Consider the following 14,917-nt stretch of genomic DNA (forward strand, 5'->3'; position numbering starts at 1 on the left):
TGCCTACAGGTACATAACCAGACATAAGCTGAGAGAGTCCTGCACAAAGTGACAAAGTGACAAAGTGACAAAGTGACAAAGTGGGCAGGTAGCTACTTCCCGCAAGTACGGAGTACTTTTATCGCACTTGTTACTCGTTGACACAACGAATTCAACAACACTTGATGGACTTGCGAAGGCCCAAAGGTCAAAACAAAAGGTCAATCACCCGCCCGGCGCCATAACCCATAACCCACGGCATCGCGGAACCTTATGCTTCAAACTGCCTGCTCGACCACCCAGGAGCATTTGGGAGGTAGAAGCCAAGGCTTTTCCTTCCCTACCATACTGGCTGGACCTTGCCGGTGCACTCGTAGCCACCGGCCCCGGGGCCAGTATTAATATCCAAGGCTGCCGCTCGAGAACGGCATGCAGAAATATATTCTTTCGTTACTTATCCCCGAGACTCCCTTCCTATGGCGGCCCCATCCTGTCATATATTCTGAGACCATCCAGTGTTGCCATACACACCCAGCAGCAGCGTCTTGTCTTGTCGCAACAACTAGTCGACCCGACCGCGGGCAGAACTTCATCTGAAAAAAACCCAACCAGCGACCCCCATCTGGCAGGTTGCCATCGTCGCTGATCCACTGGTTGCCGGCAGTGGCTTTGTGCATGGAAGCTGTCATATGTAAGCAGCTGGTATTCCCCTCTTACTCGATACATCCTGGTCTACGCAGATTGTCTGACTCGGAAGTGTCGTTGAAAGCCGGCATACACCGCGCTTACTTCTACACTCGCTACACGCGGTCTGTCACGCGTTTCCAGTTGGCGATTCCAACGTCAACTACAACACGCTGTGCGGGCCTTCATTGAACGGCGCGCAGCTCCTCTCTGTACGGCGAGAAACCTCCCGGTCCTGCATACATCCGTATACTATTCAGTCCGTCGACGGAAAGTTGGTCAACATGCCGACGATAAACGGGGTAAAAATGGCTTGGTCAGTTTTGAAACCCCCTATATTTTTGGCAGTAGCCTAGATAGTTCGTTCTGTGGCTGACCTGTCATTGGTTTCTAGCGTTCCGTGTATTCGGGGCCACCGTTCTACTAAATGTTCACACGGGGGTGAACGCATATTGGTGGCGGTCCGCAAGCCTGGGCGGCCATTGAGTAATTGCTCAGGACACCAAACGGGGCAATTATGTAACTGCTCTGGGGGGACATCCGTGCTTGCGACCCTCCCGAACAAGCCGCGTTGCGGAGGATGCGTTGATCGAGAAGCGACGCCTGTCAAGACAGAGCAGTCGGCTGGGATCCTTTCGCCCACAAGAGATTCGTTCCGAGTAAACAAGCCGAGTGGGAGACCATCTTCGCGCAAACAGTCTTACACTACTGCGATCGAACGAATCGGGCAGATGGACCCCGGCAGCTACAATTTCATGGGCAATGGCTTCTCAAACGATCATGCGCCAGCCGAACATGGTCCGATGAACTACGAACCACTTCATACGGCTGGGCCTCAGATGATGGAACAGGTGTATCCGCCCGGTTTCTCTTATCCTATACCGACAATCCCACCTCCACCTCATAACGGCAACATGATGGTACACCCTCCTATGCCAATGATGCATAGCGGTCTCGTGACAGATCACGGCCCCGGAACACTGGAGGGGACCACTGGCTACAGCTCTGATGCATCCAGTGTCGCTTTCAGCTCGGGCATCAAAACTGGATCTGAATCTTCATCACTCGAAACCAATCCTCCAACCGCCCAAAGAAGCTGTTGCGCCTCGAAATCAGCCGTAGGAGGCGATATAGGGTCAAATAGTTACGATCCGATCCCTTCTTCCAATGCTGGCATGCAGGCAACGCCGCAGCCGCCGACCACATCACTCCAGAATGTGGAACTTTACCCAAGCACCATCAACCACTCTCCTTATGGAACCTATGAGAGACCCCTTCGGTACCAAGATTGGCAAATGGGGTATATTCAGGAGCCAAACGTGCAGGGTGGACTCGGTTATGAGTGCGTTTGTGGTCCTGGGTGTCAATGCCTCGGCTGTCGTGCCCATCCATTCAACTCTAGCACCCGTGATTATATCAACGAAACATACCAGCTTCAAACCCAGGCCCAAAACCAGGATTGGATGCCACAGCCCAGCGAGGGCATGAACTCGGCGATGCCAAGCGGCGACTCCAACAGTCAGGCTTCAACACCGGAGGAGGGAGGTAACAACGATCTTGTGTGGATACAGATTACGTGCCACGGCGACGAATCGCAATGCGGATGCGGGGATGATTGTAAATGCAACGGGTGTCAAATTCACAATCAGAAGACGGCAGAGGATCTGCCGGTAGAGGAAGCCGATGACGGCTAGATGGAGCCATTGGTAAACTTTGACCCCTGAGCTTTCTGGCGTAACATCAAGAGAAAGGATGAATAGACTACACTGTACATATATTTCGATGAACGTCGTATCAATGCTTTACAAATATTAAACATGTTGACAACAATGGCTCATTCATGGCCTCACCTTGGCCGGCAGTCTTGCTTCTCATGGTGGCATATCGAAACACGGCGTGTTTGTGCGTACGAGTGGTAGCAGATCCTTACTCCACGTAATTTAAAATTTGAAGGTACAGATAAGTTCTTGGATGACTGGAAAAGAAGAAAACGCATAGGCATGGAAGGTAGTAAAACAAAGTAACAGATGACTGCGCGCAACCAAACACTCTATTTGAGATAAACAGCGACGGACGCTGCATCATTTCGGCATTAGCCTCGACTGGAAGCCGATGGCCCCACTGTGCAAAGCCGTGTCCGTGTCCGATTGACCTCAGGATTGCCAAGGACGTTCACAAGGATACAAAGCATCACCATACTACGAAAACATGGCAGACGAAGGGACTCACTGGCGCGCCTCAGAAGATGGCCGCAAACACGGTCGCGCAAGGCCGGAAAAGCGCAAGCATACTGCGTCGAGGTCGCCCGGTCGCGAGATTCGACAGCGACGACGCCCTGGGGAGGAGGAGGACGAAGACGAGAATAAGAAGGGAAGGCGCCACGCCCACCACCATCATCATCACCGACACCATCGCTCCTCGCACAGCCGTCATCATAAGGAGCGACCTTCTTCGGCCCGTACCGAACGCGTTATCCCGACCGAACTGCCCTACTCGTCGCGGCTCCTGTCAAAAGCGGACTATGACACCTTCCTGCCCCTGCTTGGGCGCTACCTCGATATCCAAAAGGGCAAGGACATACATGATATGGAAGAACGTGAGGTTCGGGGGCGGTGGAAGAGCTTTGTTGGCAAATGGAACGAGGGGTCTCTGGCGAATGGCTGGTATGACCCCGAATACTTCCAGGAGGTTCTGCAAACTGAGTTACCATATGTGGCGGTTCCTTCGGTGAGGCAAGACCCAGAGCAACCAGCCGGTTCTCTACCCACGAAGCAAGGCCCTATAAGCCCAGAACCGGGACCGGAAGCCGGATCAAATGGCAGCGAGGACGAAGACGAGGACGATGGTTACGGACCCAGCATGCCCGACAAGGCGAGAAGAACGACCACTGGCAAAACGGGACCGGGCATCCCGAACCTGCAGGATCTGGACCTGCGGCGCGAGCAAGCGGAGGAAGACAGGTCCGACCAGATTGCCCAGCTGCGCCTGCAGCGCAAGGCCGACCGCGCCGAGCAGAAGGCGCGGCTCGAGGAGTTGGTGCCGCGGGCCGAGGCCGGGACGCGCGAGCGGCAGCTTGAGAAGAAGCGCGAGGTAAACGAGAAGCTCAAGTCGTTCCGCGAGCGGTCGCCGGGCGGCGCCGCCGAGGTCGTCGATGACAAGGAGCTCATGGGCGGCGGCGACAGCGTGGCCGAGTACAAACAGGCCAAGGCGGCCGCCGAGCGACGCAAGACGGAGAGGGAGCTCCGGCGTGAGGAGATCGAGCGGGCGCGCGCCGCCGAGCGCGAGGAGAAGCTGCGCGAGTACCGCGAGCGCGAGGAAGACACCATGGCCGTGTTCAAGGAGATGGCGCGGCAGAGGTTCGGATAGCGGGAGCGTGGCATCTGGCAGAGACTACGACTACTAGCTACTCTATAATCAAATTGTTCCTGGGCTACCTGCCGGTGTTCTCTGTGCTTCGTGCATCGCCACAGTGCGGCGCAAACAGTCAGGAACTGTGCCGTATCTGAGTCTTGGACGCGAGACCCCACCCAAAGCTTCACAAGCTAAACTGCCAAATTTATTTATTTATTATCGCGACGGGAATTACCAGCGCTGCGGGGTGTGCAAAATCCAACCCCGCCAAAAAAACAAAAAAGCCCGGGCAAGCACTTGCACTGTTGGTTTGCATCACTTGGTCGCTTGTACACACAATCTCGCCATGGAGCTGGAGGAAGATCTCGACCAGACCAATCTCTTTGAGGAGCCGGCAGACTTTGCCCCGCCCAAGCCCCCGACCAAGCAGGTCTTCAAGCTCGCCTCGGGCAAGGAGATCACCATTCACCTGGTGGGCTACAACCTGTACGAGGGCCACTACCTCTGGAACGGCAGCCGGTTCGTGTCGCAATGGATCGAGACGCACGTGTCCGAGATCCAGGCCAAGACGGTCCTCGAGATAGGCGCCGGCGGCGGCCTGCCTAGCTTGGTGGCAGCGCACCTGGGCGCCCGCAAGACCGTCGTCACCGACTACCCGGACCAGGACCTCATCGTCAACATCAACAAGAACATCGACGAGGCTGCGGCCCAGGGGCTCCTGCCGGCGCCCACGCGCGATCACATCGTGGCCGACGGCTACAAATGGGCCGACGACCCGGCGCCCCTGTTGGCACATATCAATGCGGCCGGCACCGAGGGGGGAGCAAAAGTTCGACGTGCTCATCCTGGCGGACCTCCTGTTCAAGCACCCGCAGCACAAGAACATGGTCAAGACGATCCAGATGACCATGAGCCGCCGCCGGGAGAGCCGGGCCTGGGTCTTCTTCACGAGCTACCGGCCCTGGCTGAAGGAGAAGGACCTCGGCTTCTTCGACTTGGCCCGCGAGCAAGGGTTCAAGGTCGAAAAGGTCTTCGAGACGCGCATGGACAAGCCCATGTTCGAGAACGATCCCGGCGATCTCGAGGTGCAGAAGACGTGCACCGGGTGGGAGATCCGGTGGCCGGAGGACCAATGCGTGGCGTGAACGACATAAAAGACAAGTTGAGAGGGAGCTAGTTCCCATACGATGCCCCGAAACCCCGCCCAGTATATGTCGTCTACAGATTACTTCAAGCCGGATCTGATACGATACTCGGGACCGGAGATGAATTGTCTGACGGATATCGGCAGACTCACCGCTGGCATATCCAGAGGACGCCAAGACATGGTTCAGAGTCGGCGACCCCGTTACAGCGGGAATCGAGCACCACATCAAATCAAACCTGTTACTTGCCCCCTTTTGATCAGGAGAGAAGGAGCCTCACGTGATTCACATAGACAGATTCAGTATTGGCGGGTGGCAGTTACACGTACATACCAAATACTTGGGGGCGATATGGTTTAAGTTGCATAAGTTAGGCCGTGGAGGCTGTGCCATATGCATGTTCTAGGTTCATTGCCTCCGACAGGCAGAAAGCGCTTCCTCAGCTTTCCGACCTCCCAACTTCCCTACTCCAAACTCCTGTGCTTCCATAATGACCGCGCCCTGTTGGAGCTGTGCCATCCGACTTAGCCGTTTTTCTGGGCAGCCCCCAGATGGGCCCAATCGGGGGGCAAGGCGCGCGGCAATCTCTCGCTCTGCAGAGGCCTTTTCTGTATAGACGGCTTGAGCTGAAATGCCATTGCTGATTGTTGCTGGGCTGTGTCTGTCGTCGCTAAAGGAAAGTGGAGATGCTGGCCAATCCACCCCCTCCTCCTCCATCCCACCCAGAAAAGGGTGTAAGCAGCAGCCCTTCCGACAGCGGCACTTGTACGTACGATGCGATTGTGCATGGCCCAACTGTTCGTTGCCAACAACTTGATTCGACTTGGATTTAGTCCCCGACTTGAAACAAGCTGCCGGCCATGGGGCGTTGGAGACGGCTGAGCAAGTAAAGGTGTCGTGTTTTCTGGCTGGGCGATCTACACGCGCATCTGCAACTGCTCGACACAGCCTCACCAGCCTGGGTGGTATCATTCGCCTTTACTTTTTCTTACTTTCATTCTCCTCACTCACAGCCTGCATGTGCTGTGGAGAGCGGGCTCCCTCTTGACAAAACTTGGGCCTCAAGACCCGGTCATCAGTTGCTTCCCTTTTCTCTTCCCCGTCCGCCCTTATCATCTCTTTCGCCGTTGATATCGCAAGCAGACTCCGGCTCATACCCTCTCCCTATATAACAAGCGCGCCCGTCGTTGGCATAAACTTCTCGATTTCCCTTGTTACTATGGCGAGATGGGGGTGTCTTCGTGGCTGGTCCTTGTTCGAGGACTACAGATCCTGGGTGTCTTGGCCTCGGCCCTATGCAATGGCTTCTTGCTCGTTTATATTCATGCCAACAATCTTGGGCTTACGTCTGTGATGTCTGCTCTCGAGATCATGGTTTGTGGCCACATCTGCTTACTGCCCCATTTTCCCAATCTCATGTAGGCCATGAAACAGCCGCTTATAGTTTCTCTGGCCATCGCTTCTTGTTATTCGTTTTCGTCTTGGCTGGCCTACCGAAAGGCCAAACGATAACGGTGTTTGTTGACTGACCAGACTTGAATTGGAATAGACCTGTACAATACTCATATATACAGCAATTGTATTACTGGTTCAGCACACGGGGAAACGGCACCTGCGCGCTAGGACGTCGCTCATCGTCCCGTTTATTGTCGGCGATGTCATCTTCACTGGCTTGATGCTTGGGATTATCACCATGCTGGCTCGGACTGGCGTACCGTCCAATTGTGCCGGGCTTACCAAGACTCGAGGTAAGGCTGCCCCAAACATTTCTCCTTTCTTACTGTCAGAATTATTGTATACATCGCAGATGCCAAATCTATATAGCACAGTTGCTGATATGTTTCAAATGTATAGACAAAAAGGAGGATGTGTTGGATGAGCCGCCTGATGACTACGACACGATAGGCTTCGGCGACGGCTCTTCGAGGAAGGGCGCCTTGGATAAGTACTGCGCGTTGGAGCGTGGCTACTACTTTATAAGTCTGGCCATGGTGTAAGTCATCCGCCTTTCATGCACTACAGATAGGGGGCAAATTGCGCTAACACGACACCCGGTAGCTTCACATACATGATCACGGTGACTTTGTCGATATTACGTATATGTGAAGGGCTATACACGCGTAATGAAGTCGTGGATGAGCGACTGGCCACGGCAACCGGGCTCTACCGTTTCAAGTCAAATCGGTCCAACAAAGTCCGCGGCATGTCGACACCGAGCCAATCGCGGTCGCCGACGTCGCCGCTGCACGAGAGCGTGACGACGTCGCCGACATTTTCTAGCGCTGGTCCCTCATTCCCTGGCCTGGAGCGTCGGCAGACACTCCAGCAAATGGCGCCACAGCCGCAGCAGCCACAGCAGCACTCGATGCCGACGATGATGCCGACAGCAACGACGACGGTCGCGGTCGACCCCGCCCGTGAGGGGCTCCTGATGGATGATGACCAGAGCGAAGACCACGATGCGGAAGCCGAGGCCGCCATGGTCACTGACGGCTACCGGCCGCAGGGCGCGCACCCCTATTCAAATCCACAAGTGCAGCGAGGCATGGCGATGCCTGCGCTGCCTCCTTACACACCCGGCGAGGCGTCGCGCTTCATGGCCGGGCACGGCGACGAGAGCAACGAGATGCGCCTGAGCGACTACGTCAAGGGACAGACGAGGGCGCAAAGAGAAAAGGACCACGGGGCGTAAGCGAATGCGTCGACATGAAACTGGGTTCTCGGCATTTTTGGGATACGGGGAGAGTGGGTTATTAGGTACAGTGCATGCATCCGGCGAAGGATGGCGTATCGATCTTTTGCTTTATAATCTATGCTACATCTAGTGTCTTGGCCAGTACTGTGTTTGCATATATTGTGGTTCTATTCTGGCGACCTCCAACTGCAACCCCGCACCCCTCCAGCCACCTCCTTCATCAGCTGGCCCCAAGCAAATTGCACTCACATCACAGAACACCAGCATGGCGTCGTCTGGTTCCTTCCCGCTGACCCCGTCCGCTCCCGCCGCCGCACTCCGCCAGCAGCTCCACATGGACGGCTTCGTCATCATCCGCCAGATCCTGTCCACCTCGGAGCTGGAACCCCTGCGCGCGGCCGCGGCCCGAACCACGACCCTCGCGCGCGCCGGCAACTGGCCGCACATCCGCACCGTGGGCAAGCAGTTCCCGCCCTGGCCCTCGAAGCCCGACCCGGCCCAGGGCGGCATCTGGGGGTCCAGCACCTGCTGCACCCGGACCTACCCGACGCCGGGGTCTTCGCGCAGAGCTACTTCAGCGATGCCCTACTCGACATCGTCAAGGCGCTGTTGTCTTCGTCGCCGTCGGAAGGTGGTAGAGGCGAGTGCAAGGATGACGACCTCGTCATGGAACTCTACAACATGCTCGTGCGGCCCGACGCGCCCTTCGAGCTGCGCTGGCACCGCGACGACGTGCCCTGGACGGCGACGGCAGAGGAGGAAGTGCGCAGGCTGGACGCCGCGGAGCACGCCCACGCGCAATGGAACCTGGCGTTGTGCGACGGCGACGCCAGCCTGGTGGTGGTGCGGGGGTCGCACCGGCGGGCGCGCACCGGGGCCGAGCGCACAGCAGAGCCCTACCAAGCCGTGCTCGACCAGCAGAACGAAGGCGAGCAGATCACGGTCCGGCTCGACGCCGGCGACGCCGTCTTCTACGACAACAACATCGTGCACCGCGGCGTCTACGACTGCCGGCAGGAGCGGCTAAGCCTACACGGCACCGTCGGCCATCGGGCCGGCAGCGCGGCGCGGGCCCGGAACGTATTGCAGCACGGCGTGGGCGAGTGGGTGGACCGGTGCGACTTCACTAGCTGCCTGGACGGAGATGAGCGGATCAAGGAGAGGGCCGAGCGGATGCGGCATAGGCTAGTAAAGTTGGGGCGGGAGAGCGGCAATGTTGGGTTCTCCTTGGAAGGTTGACTTTTGCTCTCATGTCTTATTCGGGGAAATGAGGTCTGAGAGCGTTGTAGCTGTGTACACGAGGTGATCGCCCAAACCTTGTGTAATTAGGTATGTCGAAGTTCGTATGATGCGTCTTACAAATGTATACAGGTGTCTTCTCGGCTGGGCCGGCGGATCAAGCTTACCGTATGACAATAGCCCCTGCCACGTGAGAATCAAGCAGCTGTCACAATCGGAAGAGCGCCTGATGTTCAAAGGGGTGGGTTTATATATACAGATGACGCTAGATGCTTATATACGAAGAAATGTACTGGCTTGAACCCAACAATTGCGTACGCACTAAATGAGATCGTCTCTAGATATGCAAGTCCCCAACCGCATCCGCTAGGTCATCGAGTTGCATTGTATCCTGGAAGCATGGCGTCCTAACCACTCCTGTAGACGGCAATGTTGGCCGGGTACACGTTGACGTTATCCTGCCAGCTGGCGAGGCTGCGGCCGTCACGGTCAATCATGCTCAGCGACCCGATGGTGTTGAGGTTGTAGATGTTGATGTTGCTGGAGGAGCCTTCGATCGAGACAATGCGCGACTGGCAGTTCTCGCCGGCCTCGACGGTCGAGCACGTGGTCGAGTAGGAGCTGAAGAAGGAGTAGTGGCCCGCGCCGTAGATGACGAAGTCGCGCGAGTCGAGCACGCGCAGGCCCCAGGCCGCGGCGCAGTTGCCGGCGACGCCCGAGCACGAAGCGCCGAAGTCCGGGTCTCGCAGGGACGTGTTCACCTTGAAGGGCACCAGCGCGTTGGGCGTCGGCATGAAGTACGGCGTCTCGGTCTGCAGCTCGCTGGCGAAGATGTTCTTGGTGTTGGAGAACTGGTAGTTGTAGAGGACGTGGTGCTCCGACGCCGTGCCCATGAGCCAGAACCGGCCCTCGGTCGACTCGATGTAGACGCCGCGGCCCGCGTAGATGGTCGTCTGCGTGTTGGCGTTGTCGTCGATGTCGTGGTCCGCCACCCACAGCCACGTGTTCTCCATGTACAGGCCCGACGACTGCTTGGTCGCGTGGAACGACATGTACGCGGCCACGCACTGCTGGACGACGGTGCTGGAGCCGGGCTGCTTGAGGCACTGCGCAACCTGCAGCTGCGAGCCGGTGAATCCGCCGATTCGGGTGTGCACATCCCACATGGCACTCGGGGTGCCGGTTGAGGCAAGGTTGTACTCGAAAAGGACGGCGCCGGGCTCGCTGCCCTGGGTGCCGACAACAAAGTCCGAGAGCTCGACCGAACCGGCTTGGCCAGAAGTATCGCCAATCTTGATGACAGGCTGAGGATTGTCAACATTGGACCAGTATCCACCGGCGGCCATCAGCACAGGGTAACCTTCCCCGACGATCTTGGCCCCGGGCGGGATCGTAATAGGGGCCGTCAGGCGGTATAGACCATAGTCGATGAACACGACCTTGCCAGCCGATGTAGCGCTGTTGATGGCATTTTGAATGGCAGCAGTCTAGATAGAAGTCAGCATACAGGGACTGGACGTGAGCATGTCGTTCATGAGCCTGCTAACTCACATCGTCAGCAGCAGCATCTCCTCTAGCGCCAGCGCTTCGCACACTGACGAAGGAAGACGCTGGGAGCGATTCGTACTGGGGCTTCGAGCGCGTGTAGTACTTGCCCCCGTCCAAGAGGACCGAGGGGCGGTTGTTGGGAGCGATGGCACCGATCTGGTTGGCAGGGCCGTTGGGCGTGTAGCGATGGCCTTGGCTCCAGGCCGTGATGGTCGTGGAGCCGCTGGAGCCAGATAGCACCGTGCCGCTAGGCCCAGAGACGGCCACTGGCACGTTCTGCAGGGCAACGTTCTCCAGAACCACACTTCCGGCGGTGGGCGGCTGCGAGGACGAGGACCAGGCCGTGGCGACACCAACGGGGGTGTTGATGATTGTACTGTCGATCAACGTGAGAGAGCCGACCTCCTGTTTGCCGTTACTGTTGGCCGAGATGTCAATACCCTTCCCACAGTTGTTGATGCGCAGGCCGATATATGTCCACCCCCAGTTCCACAGTTGGATGATAGCTGTTCCGCAATCATTGAAAGCCAGATTCCTCATAGTATACTGCTGGTTACCCATGGAAGCGCCAGTGGCACCTCCATTAAAGGTCAAATCGGACATGAAGCCTCCGGAACCTGCATAGCGTGGTCAATCAAGGGTGCCGTTCAGGAATCGCGAAAGGGGCGGGATAACTCGTACCACTCTCGATGAACAGACCAACATGAACAACCCCATTCCCCTTGGGCATATTGAAGACAATATTCTGAAGGCTGGTTGCTTGCGATGTAGGCCAGTGCATGCCGGTGGCAGGGGTAGCCGGGGCGATGGCGGTCGTGTCAAGGATAAAGTTCCTGACTTGGCGGTAGAAGACATTGGTCGTAACCCAGTTGGGGTTCTCAGTCCAGTAAGGATTGCCATCAATGAGACCAAAGCCCTGGAAGTTGGCGGTGGCCTTCAGGGTCGGGGGCGAGCTGGCATCCCCATACATCTGCGTGAAGTAGTAAGGGATGATGGACGATGAGATGAGGTAAGTTCCAGCAGGGAAGTAAAGGACAACAGGGGTCGTAGTTGTCGATGCCTATTCAGGGAGGGTCAGCATCTGCTGCGTGCTCAGAGACCCCCCGGTCACTTACACAACCTCGTCCGCATCTGTTCCCAGGGGTGGTAATGGCATTGTTGATAGCAGCAGTATCATCCGTCACCCCGTCACCTAGCAATCAAAGTCAGCAGCCAGAAGCAATGAAGCGGGTGTGTTGGACGAACCTCTGGCTCCGTAGTCCTTCACGTTACGGAAGACGGGGGCGTTCGCGCCGGCAAAGGGGCGAGGCCTTGGTCTATACCGCCATGAGTTAGCTGCCGACGTGTCGCGCCGAGACGAGTCAAGACAAACGCTGGATATCCCCTAGCCAGAAGGATTGAACAGTGACCGCAAGGCTGATAGCAGCCAGCAGGAAGTGGTGAAGCTGCATCTTGGAGTGGAGTAGCCCGTCTATGCGAACAGGCGTGATGCGAGTGAGTGACAGATGCCAAGTTCTGGAAGACCCGGGGGACCCCAGGGTCTTATAAGCCGCCAACACCAGACGCGTCAGTCAAAGTGGTTAAGCAGGTAGGAGCACGTTGATGAGAGCCTAGCAACGCTAGCCACGGGCGGCCTTCCTAAGACATCCTAGGAAATGAGACATGGCATTGTGGGCTTGGAAACGCAAAGTCCGGCCACGGCCCACGAATAGGAAGCCCTACCAAACAACCAACCTGCGGGACAGGGAAAGGCCAAGTCAGTCTATACCAGCTCGGGTTGTCTTCAGTCAGGCTGACCCGGGCTTCTAGATCATCTGAAGAGGGCGGGCCGGGTCGGAGCCCCTCCCATGACTAGATGCTCGAGCAGTTGGATCATGAGTTTTCTTAGTGTACATGCCCAAGGACAGCCAGAACTAAGCTTGGCTCCGTGACGAGCCCCCAGACAAGAAAGCAAGGGGGCCACGGTATGCATGCGTGACTGTACGCAACGTTACCCGCCCAGCGGCGCGCGTGGAGAATCCCGGTAGTTCCAAGGTGAGGTTAAATGTCGTCCCCGTGTGCAGCCGGGAAGGCAAGGCTGCCCACACACCATACACGGAGGGCCTCATCAACAGGTTAATTTCGGCCCCCGTCCCCTATTGCTAGTCTGGCGAGATTGAGCTAGTCAGGAGCGAATGATTCACGTGTGGGAAACGGCAAGGATCGCCTTCGACAAAGCTTTAGTGTCTCCTGATCTCAGACATGTCGAAATGACGCCAACCGCAGGCCTCGACTTATAGCTGAGGTGCGCTGTCCATGAGTTGGTTGTGTTCGCAGCCGGACTGAATCATATGGGTTAATAGCATAGCATCAATGTGGTCGAGAAACTTGACCGAATTCTATTAGCACCGCCCGAGACTGCAAGCTAGAGGCTACTTCGGCCTACACCTGACCGTGGAACGACCTCGTTGCCCACAGCCAATCCTACACAAGTCGAGTCAGGGTAGGGGCATAGTCATGCTGGCGGCCTTCTGCCATGTGCTGGTTGTGGTCAAGCTGTTGCATCCGCGTGAGTGCGTCTGCTGGTTGGGTGCAACACCCTGCTGCCCGCCGCACTCCCGCCTCTATTCTCAAGTGGGAAGGTGGATAGGATCTAGTTGGGGCATCAAGCGTAGCGGCCCCAGCCTCGAACCAGAAGGCCGCGGCTTTCGCCTCGGCCGTGATGGAAAAGGCATGGAAATGCGCTTTCGCCTATACAAGTCCAGCCCGTTAACCACGGATATCTAAAGTCTAATGCGGCCCCCGGCAGTCTCATTTCACCTGCGCTTGTGTTGTGTGGTGTGTGGTGTGTGGTGTGTGGTGTGATGATGCCCTGGCACCTGGAGTCCCGTGGTAGCAGCGCTAGCAGACCCGCCGAAGAGGCCATCTATCCCTCCATGAGACGAACCTCGGAAGCACCAGTTCTGCATACTTCTGTTCTGCTCTGCTCTGCTGGTCGAAAGCGAGCAGTGAGGCAGTAGCGAGCAGCCATGTCGGGTCTCGGGCCAGACTCTCTCCAAGTATACGTCGCAGAACTTACCCCAACTCCCCGCAATTCCAAGCTCGGGACATTTCGTCTTTCCCGCCTCGTAGCGTACTTGGGCACGCCTACGTACATGCTTATACTTAGCCACATATGCGTAGGAATCTGCAAGGCATGCCGGGGAGCCTGTGTGTCCTCCAATGGCGACACGTCCGCCATTGCCGTTTTGGGCGCGGCCCCGGCACAGTCGTTGCCCGTTTCCTGTTTGGTTGCCTACATAACGCGAAGAATCTGCCGTCCACCACACGATTGTGTTCAGGACGCTGGACCGGCTACAGGACGCTGGGCCGGCCACCACGTACTACTAGACGAATCTATTGATCAACAAGAACTCCCCCGCCTTTCCTCCGTTTCTGTCCAAGCCAAGCCCAAACCCACCACCCCCACACAATCCCCGGACCCCTCAGTGCAGCGCAGCTTCTCCAATGCGGAGATGGTGCAGATGCCAACTATCTGGGGTTTAGCGCACTCTGCCTCCTCCCCCCTTCCTTCCCATGGATATATTCGCTTTCCTTCTTCCCTCTGCACGCACGTGTGGATAGCAGCGTTGGCCGGTGAATCAGCACAGGAAGGCCGGCGGACTTCTGGGGAGAAGAGGGGACAGAACAGAAGCTTGATGAGGTGGACTGCCCCGGCCTTGGCGTTGGTGGCATAAGACGATGCCAAATCAATCCCCGATTCGATTGATCAAGTTTCTTTTCCTCCCCAATTTTTCCCATGTTCAATCAAATAAGGTACCCTAGGTAATAAGCAGCGTTAGGTGCCGAGCCTAGAGCTAACTGCCTCAAGCAAGCTCATGTCCGGGCTGGCTGTTTGGCTGGCTGCCCTGTCGCAGTGAGTGAATGAGTGAATGAGTGAGCGAGTGTGTGTGTCTGTTGACGTCTGTCCAGACTCGAAAGTGTCTCCCATCTCCGCATTCTCTCCTCACGCACCATCCGTGGATTGAGCCGCCAACCCCCGAATCGAACATCAACTATCACCACCACGGCTACCATCTGCCTCTTAAACCTCCAGCTTGTAGTGAGACTCTTACCCCAGCCCCAGTCCCAGTCCCACGCATGCACGCACACACGATAAAACCACTTCTTGGAGCCCGTTTCTGGGGGCCAGATCGCAGCGTCTTTCGCCTTCGCCTCCGCCATTGACCGCATCTTCCATCCAAACTCATCGGCAGCCACCTTCTGTCGTGTGTAGCCGTTGCAGATCAGCCAGACC

At 56.9% G+C, this 14,917-nt stretch overlaps 6 protein-coding genes across 6 annotated transcripts; 5 read left to right on the forward strand and 1 right to left on the reverse strand.

Moving 5' to 3' along the window:
• Positions 1-1,466: 1,466 nt before the first annotated feature.
• Positions 1,467-2,357, forward strand: PG998_007881 (uncharacterized protein; the record flags this gene model as incomplete). Its single annotated transcript, XM_066874697.1, has 1 exon — positions 1,467-2,357. One exon carries the CDS (start codon positions 1,467-1,469, stop codon positions 2,355-2,357), a length of 891 nt encoding a protein of 296 aa, XP_066730642.1.
• Positions 2,358-2,871: 514 nt separating this feature from the next.
• PG998_007882 (uncharacterized protein) lies at positions 2,872-4,029 on the forward strand (the record flags this gene model as incomplete). The annotated part of the gene is made up of 1 exon (XM_066874698.1): positions 2,872-4,029. One exon carries the CDS (start codon positions 2,872-2,874, stop codon positions 4,027-4,029), a length of 1,158 nt encoding a protein of 385 aa, XP_066730643.1.
• Positions 4,030-4,360: 331 nt separating this feature from the next.
• On the forward strand, positions 4,361-5,159 carry PG998_007883 (nucleotide binding protein; the record flags this gene model as incomplete). The annotated part of the gene is made up of 2 exons (XM_066874699.1): positions 4,361-4,843; positions 4,917-5,159. The coding sequence occupies 2 exons, from the start codon at positions 4,361-4,363 to the stop codon at positions 5,157-5,159; spliced, it is 726 nt and encodes a 241-aa protein (XP_066730644.1).
• Positions 5,160-6,852: 1,693 nt separating this feature from the next.
• Positions 6,853-7,851, forward strand: PG998_007884 (uncharacterized protein; the record flags this gene model as incomplete). The annotated part of the gene is made up of 3 exons (XM_066874700.1): positions 6,853-6,907; positions 7,014-7,152; positions 7,218-7,851. The coding sequence occupies 3 exons, from the start codon at positions 6,853-6,855 to the stop codon at positions 7,849-7,851; spliced, it is 828 nt and encodes a 275-aa protein (XP_066730645.1).
• A 268-nt stretch (positions 7,852-8,119) lies between these two features.
• On the forward strand, positions 8,120-9,093 carry PG998_007885 (uncharacterized protein; the record flags this gene model as incomplete). Its single annotated transcript, XM_066874701.1, has 2 exons — positions 8,120-8,370; positions 8,424-9,093. The coding sequence occupies 2 exons, from the start codon at positions 8,120-8,122 to the stop codon at positions 9,091-9,093; spliced, it is 921 nt and encodes a 306-aa protein (XP_066730646.1).
• A 407-nt stretch (positions 9,094-9,500) lies between these two features.
• Positions 9,501-12,092, reverse strand: PG998_007886 (uncharacterized protein; the record flags this gene model as incomplete). Its single annotated transcript, XM_066874702.1, has 6 exons — positions 9,501-10,580; positions 10,645-11,258; positions 11,323-11,701; positions 11,757-11,833; positions 11,887-11,957; positions 12,010-12,092. 6 exons carry the CDS (start codon positions 12,090-12,092, stop codon positions 9,501-9,503), a joined length of 2,304 nt encoding a protein of 767 aa, XP_066730647.1.
• Positions 12,093-14,917: the final 2,825 nt, after the last annotated feature.

This window comes from Apiospora kogelbergensis, assembly GCF_038363985.1.
Source record: "Apiospora kogelbergensis strain CBS 113332 chromosome Unknown utg000005l_segment0_segment0, whole genome shotgun sequence".
Taxonomy (NCBI): domain Eukaryota; kingdom Fungi; phylum Ascomycota; class Sordariomycetes; order Amphisphaeriales; family Apiosporaceae; genus Apiospora; species Apiospora kogelbergensis.